Genomic DNA, 15932 nt, shown 5'->3' on the forward strand with positions numbered 1-15932 from the left:
TGTGGGATCTTCCCGGACCGGGGCACGAACCCGTGTCCCCTGCATCGGCAGGCAGACTCTCAACCACTGCGCCACCAGGGAAGCCCCATTGGTGGGTTTTGACCAGTGATGAGACATGTGGTCATCTGCAGGAAACATTACTCTTGGAACTGTGTGGAGGTAGATCTGATCAGGTAAATCTTGTTTTCAGAGGAGGACACTCAGTCTTGTGTTAGATTTTTTCAAAGTCTGTTACAAGGTCATTTTGCAAAAGCTTTCCATCCAGACCCAAAAGTTATTCCAATGAGAATCTAGAGCATAATCTAGGTCATGTTACATAAGCCAGGTTGGACTTTGAAAAATGGAATGTCCTATTTTTATACATTGCTAATAAAAACAACAAGCTATGACTGCTCTCTGAAAAGTCTAGGCAATACCACAGCGTTTTATTGTTTTAGTTTCTAGCACATTTATACTACAATTTTCTGTTTTTAGAATGGTTCATAGGAAGGGGCACTATTTTATCTTTTGTATTCTGTAATATAATAAAGAACTGTCTCTATTTGATATAACTTTTTCATTTCATCTTTATGACACTTCTTCCTTGGGTAGCTATTACTATCTTTATTTTAAAATCAAAGAAGCTGATGCTCAGTTAAGCAACTGGCCTTTATTACAGAAATAGCAGAATTGGAATTTGAAGCCAGGTCTCTCCAACTCCAAAGTCCTTTCTTTCCAATATACCACCCTTCCTCTTTAATAGGACTTCTCTAATCGCAATGCCATCTTTCCTCTGTACACCCCCTTCCCAACATTTCCTTCATGTTGTCTGAGGCACTGGGTGAGTTAAAAAAAATCTGCCTATCACTGGGTTAGGATAATTCAACTTAATTGTTTAGGTCATGTAGCCCCTTGTTTCCTCCACAGTAACAGGATAAAGAAAGCGACAGAGGAGTTCTGCTTTCCACTGTCTTACATCACCCAGACAATTGGCAGCCAGGAGTCAGGCAGCTGTCACACTCTTCAGATGTCTATTTAAAGTTCAAAGAGATGCTGGATAACAATAACAAAGAGGTAAGCGTGGCCCTGACCAGCCCACCCCACAACAGGAAGAATGGCTGAAAAAGGTAAGATTTAAGACGTCCAACTCTCTTGGCAAAAAAGGCCCCAGGCTCCCTGGTTTATTTTCTGTTTCACAATATTTTCTGTTTCTTAGCTATTCTGAAGAGTGTGGTATCTCTGCTAAAGGATCATTAACCGTATATGTTAGTGTGGCTGAAAAAATGCATTAGATACGCAATTTATGGACCATGTCTATACGTTACGTGAATAATTTCGAAAGGATCAGATAAACAAAAGAGCTTAATTTGTTCATGCTTGTTTTGAAAGATGAGTTAGAGGCCAGTTATTCTCCAGTGTTGTACTGGATTTGAGGCGTTGTGGTGTGCTGGGCTAGCATTAAGGACATTTGAATTGTGTCAGATCTGCTACTAAATGGCCATGTGAGTTTGGGGGAAGTCCCTCTAACTTTCTGAGTGTGTTTTCTGACTCTGAAACAAAAATAAATAAAATAGGCTTAGTATGCTTCACATCTGAATGTCTTTTTTTCTGTTTTTTAAATGTTTTTTATTTTTAAGAAAAATGATTGACTGTAATAAATGATAAAATGGGCTGAATATATATATATATATAGTGTCCAAGTAAGTTTTCAAATGCCTATGGGAATTGATGCTTTTAATCCTGACAACAATCTCATGAGATATGAAGTGTTATCATCATTCCCATTTTATAGATAAGGAAACTGAGGCACAGCAAAGTTTAGTAACTTGCTTGAGGTCACATATAAGAGCGTGGTGGCACCAGGTTTTAAACCCGGAGAGAAGAATTTTGGAATTACTGTTCATATTTAAAAAGAGGTTTTGTGCTTACTTGTGTTACTAGTGTGACGTATGCAGAGTATGTTGTGTTCCTAAATATTCTTATTTCAAACCAATGCTACAGATTATAATAAAACTTAAAACACTACTGTTAACAGAACACAAATGCAGGTATACTTTGAGTATTTAAATGCACAGTCAATTGTATTGTTTTACAAAGAATAATAAGTAATGAGATACACTTTTAGTGCTTTATTATATGTAAATTTCAGAACTGTATTAAAATATGCTTGTATAAAATACTTAAAAGTTAATTCCAATATTTTAATTGAGCATTTATAAGTTCTTTGAAATTGGGAAAAATACTAAATCAATATAGGAGTTCAAGAAATTACTACGCACTTCCACTGTAATGCTACCTTAATTCATAAAAAGGCTTTCATCCAAATGAGAGTAAAGAACATATCATAAAGTTTCCTTTATCCTTAAAGCAATACCACATGGCAGGTAACGAGAAAGAAAGGGTTTTTTTCATTTAGAGGTTAACGCTTTGTTCAAGGTCACAGTGAGATGGACAAGCAAGGAAAGCTGCTGAACTTGTGAGAGTTGAGAGACTCCAAAACTTTTGGAAAAATAGATTTAAACTATAAAAATCCATTTTAATTTCAGAATATTTGCTGTTATGAGTGTCCTCTAATTTTAGAAGTGTCTCATTTCCTGATGATTTTAATAGCACTTAAAAAACTTCACTTTTAGAGTGACGGAAATTGTAATAGGAATGCAATTGCTAAGAATATGCATTTTCTTTGTTAGCTAATGGCATAAAATCTGTGTTTTTCAATTAGGAACATATCTGAGGCTTTAACACAGGGACATTAATTCTATACTATGTGTTTCTGTGCTGTTTTGAATCATTTTGTGTGGTGTGTTGGTTGTAACAAGATTGAGATGCGGTGAATATTAAAAAAAGATACTTTTATAAGTTGCTGTTTTACAGGTAAGGGTACAAATAGGAGACACAAGAGGAATTATTATACTTTTGTCTTTTACGCGTGTGTTGGATCAGTGTAGGTTGCCGTATTGAGCCCGTTAAAAAAATAGAATATCTTTTCTCAATGATTACATAAGGTATAATGCTTTCCTTTTCCTATGATAAAGGCAGCTATCAAGTCTAAGAATGATTTTCAACACCTTTCCCTATGTTATGACTAGTTTAGTAAGAATTACCTCAGTCACTTTCCAGTGTTTCTATGTAAACAGCTGGTCTTTGTGTTATTGAACAAATGCATGAATCTGTTCTGTATATACTACACCCACACCCACACAGTAATCAGAGTTTACAAAGCCTTTGTAAACACGTGATGCCATTTGATCCTCACAACAACTCCAGGAGGTGTATATCACAAGTTTCATTCTCTGTATCTTACAAATAGGGAAGTTCAAGCTCAGGATTGTCCAAGGTCACATAACTGTAAAAGGAAGGCCTATGGTTTGAACACAGGTCTTCTATTCCAAATACCCAGCTGAGTCACAAGTCCCTTTGTAGAAAAGAAAATAATAATCTTGTATGGATGTGATTAGAGAGTGTATTTTTCCCTTGATATTATATCAGACTTCCTCTTATCCTTTTGATTCAGAAGATTTAATACCAACATGACCTACCTGATCTGCTTCCTCTTATTTTTTCCAGCAACGACTACATTTTCACACCTTCTGGTCCCTATTCTTCTCTTGATTGGCTGGATTGTGGGCTGCATCGTAATGGTTTATGTTGTCTTCTCTTAGAAAGGTAAAGTTTTCAATAATTAAATATGTTTCTTCACAAAGAATACACATTACTCCAGAAATAATCTTTTCTGTTTTACTAATGGAACATTTTATCGTGCAGGCAAGAAGACTTCAGGTTGACATCATTTAGAAGAATTTAAAAAAGCACGAAATGACAGATTATTAAATGTTTCTCATGTAAATAACTGCAATGTTTGACATCAGTTTATAAAACTTGCATTTGTAAACTGGTACTTCAGTGGACATAAGAATCTCTTCAGAAACATGTTTAAAATTCTGGGTACAAATAGTGACTATAAGAAAATATAGATGAATTTCTCTACAACCTGGGAGTAGGAAAAATATTCCTACTTAGTATGTATAAACAATAGGAAAAAGTTTGGTAAATTAAATTACATTAAATTTTTTGGCCACCCCTCAAAAAACAGAAAAACAGAAAAAATGAGCTAGAGATAAGAAGAGACAGTTCATAGAAAACGAAAATGTGAATGTAAACTTGACCCTTAACCTCTTACAATAAGAGAACTGTAAATAACACCACACTGAAGAACCATTACTCATCTGTCAGATGGGAAAAAATGAAGATATACCAATATATGTCTTGGTAAGGCTGTGGGGAAATAAGCACTCTCATATACTGCCTTTAGAAATTCAAAATGGTACAACATTTTTAGGGGTGTTCAGCAATCAAAATACCAAAATTACATATGTATTTAACTTTTGACCCAGCTATCCTTCTTCTAAGAATATTGACATTTCCACAGGTACACTGCTAAAAATACAAAATGGTATATGCACAAGTCTATTCATTCTGGCATCATCTGTTAGAATGAAACCCTGGAAAAAGCCAAATATCTATTAATAGAAGACTAACAAACTGTAGTCTATCTACATAATGTGGCACTTAAGCAGCTGTAGAAAGGAATGAATGAAGGGGGTTCTCTATATGCTGATGTGATGTTATCTCCAGGGCAAAGTATTTGGTGAAAAAAACAGGTACAGAACAATGTATGCTACCTTTTGTGTAAAAAATGAGGGGTTATGCCAATATGCACACATACCTGCTTATACTAAAATACTGGAACAGAGGAGCCACAAATGGCTAGATATCTCTGAGTGTCCCTTGTTTTCGAATCAAGTAAATATCTTATAAATTAAAAGAACAAAGAAAAAGAAAAACATAATCCCCAAATTTAAAGCAAATTGAAACAAATCTAATAGTACATCAAATTGGTGGAGGACCTGTTAAAACACAGGTTGCTGGGTCCCACTCTCAGAGTTTCTGATTCAGCGATCTGGTGTGGGGGGCCTGAGAATTTCATTTCTAACAAGTTTTCAGGTAATGTTGATGCTGCTTGTCCAGAATCCATAATTTGAGAACTACTGCTCTAGAAGTGCTATGGTCTGAATGTTTGTGTCCTCTCAAAATTCACACATTGAAATCCTAACCCCCCAACTTCAATGGTATTTGGTGTTAGGGTGGGGATTGGGAGGTGATTAGATCATGAGTATGGAGTCCTCATGAATGGGATTAGCACCCTTATAAAAGAGGCCCAGAGAGCTCTCTAGCCCTTTCACCTTGTGAGGACACAATGAGAAGTTTGCAACCTTAGAAGAGGGCCTCACTTGAACCTGGCCTTGCTGGCACCCTGATCTTGGACTTCCAGCCTCCAGACTGTGAGCAAAAAACATTTGCTGTTTATAAGCTACCCACCCATCAGTGTTGTTTTGAAATAGCAGCCCAAGTGGACCAAGACAAGAAGGGACCCAGTTTCTTCCTGGTAATTATAGCATCCTTTTTTATTCAATTAATTTTCCTACTGAAATTAATCTCATCAAAACAATTAGAGAAAACTTTGGCTTTATTCACTGAATCTTATCTTTTAAACTTGGTTAAACATTTCAAAAAAGCTTTTTAAAAACTTCTGTTTAAAGAAATATTTATAAAATGCTAACATAAAATGTGTATAAAATTAGGCTCGACTATTTTCATTAACAACTTGACCGAGTTTTAGTTTTCTCCAGACTTGAGAAGAATGAACTCACCTTGAATCAGAGGGCTACTGGATACGGCTCCTGCAGTGTTGTGAAAGCTGATTGTTAACTTTTCAGGAATTTTGAAAGTTAGGTTACATCTCATTGGCAGCTGGAAACTGGCCACATGGGAGTATTTACATCACAGCAATCAACAAGTACTATAAATCAGGGCTTCCTCCCAGTGGACAGCCAGTTCTTAAGTACACCCCTGACCTGAATCCCCTAGACTTCCCTGATGCTTATATGGTTTGCGAGGGCTTCAAGACCATCTATTATTTTTTTTCCCCTTCTTAACATTCTGTTTGAGTTAATTAAAAATATGGTCTTTCTATTCACTTGACCTCTTTCTGTGCTATAGACTTTAATAAGAAACCCATGAAAGCAGTAGACTTTCTCAGAATACATACATTCAGACAAAACTGTAGATGTTATTTCAAGATGCTATTTCAATGGATTTCCTGAAATCCATTAAAAGACTCCCTAGGTAGAGTAGCCCCTGGGCTGTCACCAACTTTCTAAAGGTTTTAGGCTACTTTACAGCTGGGCTCTGGTTTCCCTTGGGGTTAAGGACATCAACTCATATTTTAGCTTTCTTCCTGGCTAGAGACTGGGTTTTTCTGTACATCTTTCTGCCGACACCATTCCTTCATCACCTGTCATCTTTCTTGCATTTGTATACCACAGAGTCTTGCCATTTGGTTAGAAAGTTATAAGACAAAGTTGTGGCAACCTATGTTTTACGTCAGAACAACTTTACTTTCTTTAGTCTGGAGTCTTTTTCTCCACACGTACTGGTCCTTTTCTTTAGCCCTTCGAAGCTATAGGTTATCTCATTTCTTGTTCAAATGTGTGCACAACTTTTCCCTGGAACACAAAAAGCTTCAGCATTCCCATAAATCTTAATTTTCTATCTATCTTTGACAAAGACTTTCTTATTTCAAGGGCTCAATATTCTTTTCCTTAGCACTTTAAAGCAGACTGTAATGTTGTTTTTAAGCAGCAGTAGAAATGAATTTCCCTATAATAAGTATTTTAATTCCATGTTTACACATCCAACCTGATCATTTTCTCAGAGAACAAAGAAAGCTTAGTGCAGTGAAAAGACCAAAAGTTTTGGAAGTCAGATTGTTGTATTCTAACTTGGGAGTCCTTTGAGGAGTTAATTAATCTCTCTAACCTTAGTTTCTCAACGATAAAAGAAGAAGAATATTTTCATGGGATTGTTGTGAGGACTGCAGTGTTTTCTAAACCTGCCTGAACTGAAACAATTGAGTCATTTGTTAAAAAGACAGATTCTCAAGCTCCTGCTCTGGAGAGTTCATTTCATTAGGTCTAGAGAAGGCCTATTATGAAATCAATTCCCCAGGTGATTTTTAGTATCACAGAAGTTTGGAAACACACCTATCATATATGTGTGTGTGTATGTAGGCATTACTCCCTGGTACATGAGACCCTGATCAATGACAGCTTATATCAGTAAATCCAAACCACTTTTCTGTTTATAGCTGCAACAAAAAGTTAGCACTTTATTATATTAGCTTACATTACATTATACTTTTTAATTAAATGAAGTATAATGATACATATTATTTGTCCACTAATATTTTCATATATGTGAGTTTTTTCCTCTGTTAAATTGAAGCCCTTTATGAGTGAATCTATTTCTCATCTCTCCAACTCATAGTACAAAACAGACAACTAACAAATATGTAGCAAATGGGTAATTATTTCCCCCTTACAATATTGAATGCACAATGTTGATGTTCTAACTTTGAACTTTCAAAATGTCGTTGGAGCAATGTAAGCTGGATTGGAATTCTCAAAGAAGTGATTACTGATCTGTGAGCAATAGGATTAGGTAGGTGATGACATACAGATTTCACAAGGCATAGAATCTTACATGCTTTTAAATTTCCAAAACCTTCAGCTTACATTCTATCAAACTGCAGCTATAACTATTTGAGAAGAAGAGTTTAATGAGTTAACTGTTTCTTAAAATTTTCTGATTGCATAATGCTCGGCCTTACATCATCACCAACCCTCACTCTGTGCCCCTCCCCCTCAAGGCATGTATTGATGTCAGAGCTGAGAATACTACTTTCTCTATACTGTAATTAGGACATAAAAACCTCTCAAAGAAAGCTTTTTTATTACTAGCCATGTCTGGAATAAGAGGTAAATTCCAATGAGTTTTGAAATATCTAAGGAAACTCCTCATGAGCAACCAAGCCTGGTAGAGCTGAGGAAATTTACTAGAGAATAGAAGGTTAGAGGTGAGATCCCTGTGCACAACCCACAGTAGTGTTTCCATCTACGGTTGGCCCTCTGTGACCACGAGTTCTGCATTGTGGATACAACAAACTGCAAATCTAAAATATTTGAAAAAATTCCAGAAAGTTCCAAAAAGCAAAAATTGAATTTGCTACATGCCAGCAACTATTTACACAGATTTACATTGTATTTACAACTATTTGCATTGCATTTATACTGTATTAGGTATTATAAGGAACATAGAAATGATTTAAAGTGGATTAAAAACCTAAATGTAAGACTAGATACTATAAAACTCTTAGAGGAAAACATAGGCAGGACACTCTTTGGCATAAATTGCAGCAATATCTTTTTGGATCTGTCTCCTAGAGTAATAGAAATAAATACAAAAATAAACAAATGGGACCTAATTGAACTTAAAAGCTTTTACACAGCAAAGGAAACCATAAACAAAATGAAAAGACAACCTACAGAATGAGAGAAAATATTTACAAACTATGTGACCAACAAGGGATTAATCTCCAAAATATACAAACAGCTCATGCAACTCAATATCGAAAAAGAGATAACCTAATCAAAAAATGGGCAGAATATCTAAATAGACATTTCTCCAGAGAAGACATACAGATGGCCAAGAGGCACATGCAAAGATGCTCAATATCACGAATTATTAGAGAAATGCAAATCAAAACTACAATGGGGTATCACCTCACACTGGTCAGAATGACCATCATCAAAAAATCTATAAACAATAAATGCTGGAAAGGGTGTAGAGAAAAAGGAACCCTCCTACTCTGTTGGTGGGAACGTAAATTGGTACAGGCACTATGGAGAACAGTATGGAGGTTCCTTAAAAAACTAAAAATAGAACTATCATATGACCCAGCAATTCTACTCCTGAGCAGCTACCCAGAGAAAACCATAATTCAAAAGATATATGCACTGCAGTGTTCACTGCAGCACTATTTACAATAGCCAAAACATGGAAGCAACCTAAATGTCCATCGACAGAGGAATGGATAAAGAAGCTGTGGTACACATATACAATGGAATATTACTCAGCCATAAAAAAGAATGAAATAATGCCATCTGCAGCAACATGGATGGACCTGGAGATTATCATACTAAGTGAAGTAAGTCAGATGGAGAAAGACAAAGATAATAAGATATCACTCATATGTGGAATCTAAAAAGATGATACAAATGAACTTATTCACAAAACAGAAATAGACTCACAGACTTTGAAAACAAACTTATGGTTACCAAAGGGGAAAGATGGGAAAAAGGGATAAATTAGGAGTTCGGGATTAACATATAGACACTACTATATATAGAGAGACACTACTATATATATATATATATATATATATATATATATGTTAGATAGTCAACAAGGACCAACGGCATAGCACGGGGAACTCTACTCAATACTCTGTAATGGCCTATATGGGAAAAGACTCTAAAAAAGAGTGGATATATTTATATATATAACTAAATCACATTGCTGTACACCTGAAACTAACACAACATTGTAAATCAAGTATACCTCAATATAAGATAAAGATTAAATTAAAAAGATAAAATTGGATACATAAAAAAATAAAGTACACAGGAAGATATGCATAAGTTATATGCAAATACTATGCCATTTTGTGTAAGGGACTTGAGCATCTGTGGATTTTGGTATCTGCAGGGGTCCTGGAATCAGTCCCATGCAGATACCCAGGGAAGACTGTAATGTCTATCTGTAGATCTTGTAGTTAAATAAATCTTCTCTTTTTATTTTCTGAGGAAATTATTTCCCATTTTTACTATTTATTTTATTATCCCTTATTATTGCTTATTGCTGTTTCTCAGACATTGCCTCCCCCTTTTTCTTTGTTTCTTTTTTTTTGGACAAGCAGAGGAATTCCACTTAAAACATAAATATACATCGGCCTAAGATTCCTTTATAGGAAAGAATACCGAAAGCTGAAGAATAATATTTTGAGTTGGTAATTTCCCAGAGAATGAGATGGATGAATGTTTTACTTTTATTCCACTCTCTTTTGAAAGTGACTTCTTGGTTTGCAAAAGTGAGATGGGTATGCAATTTCTTATAAATCATCTGAATGAATCCTGTGTGGGCACAGAGCTGGGTTTTTTTTTTTTCAGAAGGTCAGAAATAGTCAAGAGTTTAAGACTTTCATCATTATCCTAGATTTAAGTCCATTTTCAGTCATTTTCTTGGGCTGGACATACATGCCGTTATAAATTCAAAATTCCAAATGACACAAATATATATCTGTCAAAGTTCTTTTTGGAGCTTATGTCTATGAATATTAAAGGAAATTAGATATTGATTGCAGTCTTTATGCTGAATGAAACAGGGTCATGGAGAAACTGTTTTGAGTTGTTATAGGTTACTCGCTCTGTAAAATTGGTCCAGAAGTGAAGAGTAAATGGAAATAAGCTTCTTAGTGGTTTGCATACTGATGTGCTCAAAGCCACATTTTCTCTCATCTGCATCATGTGAAGGTATACTCAGGATAGGATGCATTTTGATTTAGAAAATGCAATCCCTTAGTCTAATAAACCTCGTACTCTCATCAGCATGTTGTAGACATTGGGCATGTTCCTCATTTATATTGCTAAAGGTAGAAACTTGCTTTTGAGCCTGTTGACAGATTGCTTTGGAGTCAGAGTACGATCACCTCTTCAAGCAAGTGGCCAGATCCATCCAATTTTGTTTTTCCCTTTCTGCTCCTGTTCTTTTATTTAATATTCTCTCACTTTTCCTATTCTCATATTTAACCAACACACTTTTCCACTTTCAGTAGCCTGTGCAGAGTAATGGGATCACCTTTAATACCAGTAATTCAAACTTCCCTAGTTGTTGCTTCCCTCCTGATGAGGAACCCAGGAGGGTCTCATGGGGGCATATAAATAAATGTCTGCTTCTTCTAGTCACCACTTCTCCTCTGCAGAGCCCCACAGTTTCTCCCAGGCACCATGGATGCTTTCCCGCTTCTCCCTACCTCTCCCATCAAAGCTCTCATTGGATTTGTGTGGTGGTCTACAGTCAAGTTGCTGTTCGTGGAGTTCTAAAGAAGTACTGCCTAGGCCACAATGTGCCTCAGAGCTTAATTAAATAGTTCTTTCCATTTTTATCCTCAGCCTCTCCTCTCTCGCCCTAGAACCCAGACATATATCCAGGGCAGGCCTAGATGGACTCACCCGCCACACTGAATTCACAATTGCTGCACCAAGCTCCTCAAGCCTGGCTCTTTCTCTGACAGAGATGAGTTCTTCCAGGGGCTGCTCAGGTTTCTGCAAGAAGCCTTTAGTTCAGTGGCCCCATTAGGATGCCAAACAGGCTGAGAACTGTTTGGATCTCACTGCCACCCTAGTAACATATCTGGATTCTCAGAGTCCTCTGATACAAACAAGCGGGGTCAGTTATCATTTAAAACAAAATACAAGTCTCAACCCACCAAACTGATTTTAAAATCAGTGACTTGACCAACAATTTGAAAAGCACTACTTAGAATTCAGTGTCTTTAGACATTACTATCTTGGTAAGAGCTTTCTCTGACCACCCATATCTCCAAACATACACACACACACCCATCTAGGGTCTTTATTCTTCCTAAGTGAGACAATTTCCCTTTTGCATCCACCACTAGATGGTAAACTTCTTCAGTGTAGGACATGTGACAAAGTAGGATTCACTGGAAATAACAGGGAAATGTCCAACAGATATATGTCAAGTGAATGAATGAATGCCTGAACATTGCCTTTAACCAAACAGCCTCATGTGACATATCAAGTTTGTGAAGCTCTTAGCACAATGTCTGTCACTTATTGAATGTTCAATTTGTATGAGATTATTTTAGTCATTATTAGTATCATAAACTTCCTCATTACTTCTTACATACATTCTTATTTATTGCACCCAACAACTCTGTGAAGTAGATGTTATCATCATCTCCATGCTGTGGAGATAAGGGAACTGGAGTGCAGAGATGTTGAGACTTATTCATGATTATTATAGTTAATATTATTACAACCAGCACTTGAACACACATCTTCTGATTTTGAATTACAAATTGTTCTTTAACTATACTATATGATCACCAAATTACCAGATTTTCCCCCCCAAGTATACTGTGTGATGCACCAGATTTCAGGGGAAGGAAATCATTGACCTAAATAAGGAATTGACAGCTACATGTTTCTTCTGGGCAATACTTCATTTTCATGTTTCTTGGTCTCCACAGTTAAATCCTTTAGCAAGATCTCCCTTACCTCTTTTAAACTCCTTTTGGTTTGTTATTTCTGTGCAATGTTTTCAAGTTCTTAGATTTCTTACAGTCCCTTGATATAAAGGCAACTTGTACCATAGAACTTAAGGTTCTTGACCAGCTCTATATCTGGGCTGCCTGCTCTCTCTTATAGCTCTAGGCCACTTCTGCACATTCTGTTCCAAAAAGAACCACTATTGGCCCTAACATACTCCACCTCTCTTCCCAACACCTACATTTCTACAACTGTCGATACTTCCTTCCACCCTTTAAATTTTGGCTCAACATGAATCTCCTCCATAGAACTTTAAACCTTTCTCTATATCTGCAGATACGGAGAGTAGTTGAGAATTTTCATGTTGTCAGTACGGTACAGAGATATTTACACAGGCGTTTGGAAGTAAAACTATAATCCCTAGATATCAAGAGTTTTTAGATGCTTGCATAGTTCTAATAAGAATAACATATGCAGAAGACTGTCATCAAAAGGTACATATGCAATAAATGACTTCTCTCTAAACATATTTCAAACACTATAGAAGAAAGTAAAAAGCTTAGATTCCCTTCACCTATCTTTAATTCTACTCCCTGGTCAGAGATAACCACAATTAGCAATTTAGTGGGTATCAATCCAAAAATCATTTCAATGCATTTACAAAATAGTTTGCATGTTATAATTGTAAAAATGCTTTCTTATACATTATTTTGCTTGATTCTCATGAAAGCTCAGTGTATCTAGATGTGTATAATGAGACTTATGAAGGTAGACTTGCCCAAAATCTCACAGCTGGTCACCAGCTCAGCTGAACTTAAATTCTTGACCTAGGGCTCTGAATCACATGCCAAGTACTGTTCTAAGAATTTTGCCTGTGTTAGCTCATCTAATCTTTATGATGGCTTTCTTAACTAGGTATGATTTTTATGTTCATTTAAAGATGAAGAAACAGATTCAGAGAGGTTAAGTAACAAGCTCCAGTCACACAGTTTGTCACTATCAGAACTTGAACCCAGGCAGTAACCTTTTGAGCCTGGAGATCGCTATGTTATGTTGTATATTCTTTCTGCTATAGTAAATTCTGTCTCAAAGCCTGTGCATTTAAGCCTGGTAGAGCTTCAGAGAGCATTGTACTCTTACAGCAAATGATTTAGATCTTATTTATGCTGCTGCACGTATCTATATTGCTTATATTTCTGTATCCCATTAGATTGTCTCGTCATGTAGTTAAAGCACTCTAAACAGCTCTCCTTGGTGAGGTGCTCAATAGTCTACCTTCTTTCCTCCCCTCCCCCGCTTCTTTTTCTTCTTCTTCTAAGGCAGAGGCTGATGTATTCACTTTCCCACCATTCTTGATTGTATATCCACTAAAGGCGGTGTACAGTGACGATGATGTGGGAGCTCTGAAATTCTCCCTGGGGGTTGCCTGGAATATGTCTCTAGAAAGTAATGATTTTAAAACTTTCAAGTTTAGGGACTTTGTTTCACAGTCTTGGGACTTACAAGTGATACAAAAATACCCACAAAAATAATCCTTTAGAAGACCTTAAAAAAATCTACATCTACATAAATTCACTTTAGAGAAAAGCGAAAAAAATAAATCAGTGGGCATTTCAGTAGTAATTCTAATACAGGAATCCAAAGAGGTTTTAAAACAATAACAACAGCAGCAACAACTCATTAATCATTGTAACTTTATGGACACAGTTAGTGACAAGGAAAACTTCTGAGAAGAAAAGTGGTGTGATGTGTAAACATGTCAGGTCATAGGAACAGAGTGGAGTCAAAGCAGACAGCAAGGTTTTGTGATGCATCGTCTGGAGGAAAGCAGATGCAGGGTCAAGTGTAGGGCAGAGCTCTTTGTTACATTTTCAAACCATATCCCAGTTTTCACTGATGTCAATATAAGAAATTTAGCTACCGAGAAGCATTTGAAACTCATTGCCTATGATAATTTTGCTTAACAGTTATCAGCTGGAATTTCTTCTTTTAGGGGAAGGCCATAGCCCAGGGAGTGAAAGCATTAGTGCCCTTCTGATTAATCATCTTAGTCTAAGAAACAGTAAAGGAAAAATCTGACTGAATACTCAGCTCTGGAAAAACTGTTGGAATTGTTCTGCCCTTGAGATAGGTGAAGTATGAGTTGGTGACTGCCTATAGAAGAAGGACTTGAAGAATGATGGAAACCTAAAGGCTCAGTAATGATCAATCATGTTGTAGTTAGACTGATTTCTGACAAAACTACTCGATGTATTCTTTTTTTTTTTTTTTTCACGTCTGGCCCATAGTTTGATAAAGGAGTATAAGGGAGATTTTTCCCTAGCAAGTTGATGAAAATGTGTTTTACAACCAGACCAGGGATCTGTGTAGTATGAATTATCTTTGCAAATAAGCATCCAAAGCTATATTGTTGTTTGGTGTTGCATGGGTAAGGATTGGTTTCTCTCAAGTCAGTGCACTCTGTATTTATAAAGCCTACCCCTCAAACCACCTTTCTAACCCATCCCTCTACATCCCTCTAAATCTTACTTATTGCTTTTCAGTAATTCACTACTATCATTTTTGCTCCCATTGGGTTTTATCTAAAGGAATTTTAATCACTTAGTAAAGAAAATAAAGTCTGTGTGGCTATGTGTGTGTCTCCTGAAAGAGAAATTTGACAAAGACCTTTCCTTCCTTTTAAAACTATATCAAGTCTTTGGGTATTTCTTACTCCGGTAGTTCTCAAAATTTGGTCCCTGACCTAGTAGTATCAGCATCATCTGCAAACCTGCCTGAAAGGCAAATACTTTGAATCAGAAACTTTGAGGGTAGGGCCAAGCAATTGGTGTTTTTACAAGTTTTCCCAGTGAATCCGAGGCACACATGCTCAAGTTTGAGAATCCGATGCACACATGTCTCCAAGCCATCTCTCTAACTTTCCTAAAATATCATCTCAGCTTGGGCATGTATCAATAAAAAATACTGACACAGTCTATTTCTTTGAAATCCATGAATTTCTTTTTAAATTAAAGATTACAAAATGGTTTTTGCTCTCTTTCTGAATCTGGCACTAATTTAGTCATGGTGAATTCTACATTAATATACATGTCGATAATTTAGGGGTCCCAGATTCACATGCCTTTGGGGACAGCAAGGTAGCAGAAGTGAGAGAGATGGAAAACCAATATAAGAAAAACAGGGAATACTGACAACTTTGTGAACAAATGGAGAGTTCACTCCTTCCTGCTCAAATTCATTGAAATACATATCTCAAAGAATATTGTCTGTTAGAACATATCTTCCTACAACCTTTGGTTTACACTGCAGCCAATAAGACAAACAAAAAGATCCATTTAAAGTCTACTCTCAAGGAAAGAACTTGTAAATAGTGATTTTAATTCTGATTGCTGTTGGAATTACATATATATGTAAATAAAATAAAAATGTATAGTACAGTAAAATTCTTTGCTTTGAGTTACACTTTAGGAAACCAAAGTAGGGTTTATAACTAAGTTTAAAGACTTGTGCAGGCTTTGAGATCTTTTTACAATGACTTGATTTTATTTCCTCATCTGATTTCACTTAGCATTAAGTTAAGAAATATATGCAAGAGCAAATACAAGACAGCTGTAACTTGTAAAGAAATCAAAGTGTGGGGAGGCAGAAAAATTAATGTAAGATCTACTTTTTTGATCTAAGATCACTGCTATACAGGACTCT

The 15932-nt window shown here is 36.2% G+C and overlaps 1 protein-coding gene across 1 annotated transcript; it reads left to right on the top strand.

Moving 5' to 3' along the window:
• Positions 1–1093: 1093 nt before the first annotated feature.
• On the top strand, positions 1094–3641 carry STRIT1 (small transmembrane regulator of ion transport 1; the record flags this gene model as incomplete). Its single annotated transcript, XM_079922817.1, has 2 exons — positions 1094–1106; positions 3547–3641. The coding sequence occupies 2 exons, from the start codon at positions 1094–1096 to the stop codon at positions 3639–3641; spliced, it is 108 nt and encodes a 35-aa protein (XP_079778943.1).
• Between the last annotated feature and the right edge of the window lie 12291 nt (positions 3642–15932).

Source organism: Stenella coeruleoalba (genome assembly GCF_951394435.1).
Source record: "Stenella coeruleoalba genome assembly, chromosome: 5".
NCBI classification, from domain to species: Eukaryota; Metazoa; Chordata; class Mammalia; order Artiodactyla; family Delphinidae; genus Stenella; species Stenella coeruleoalba.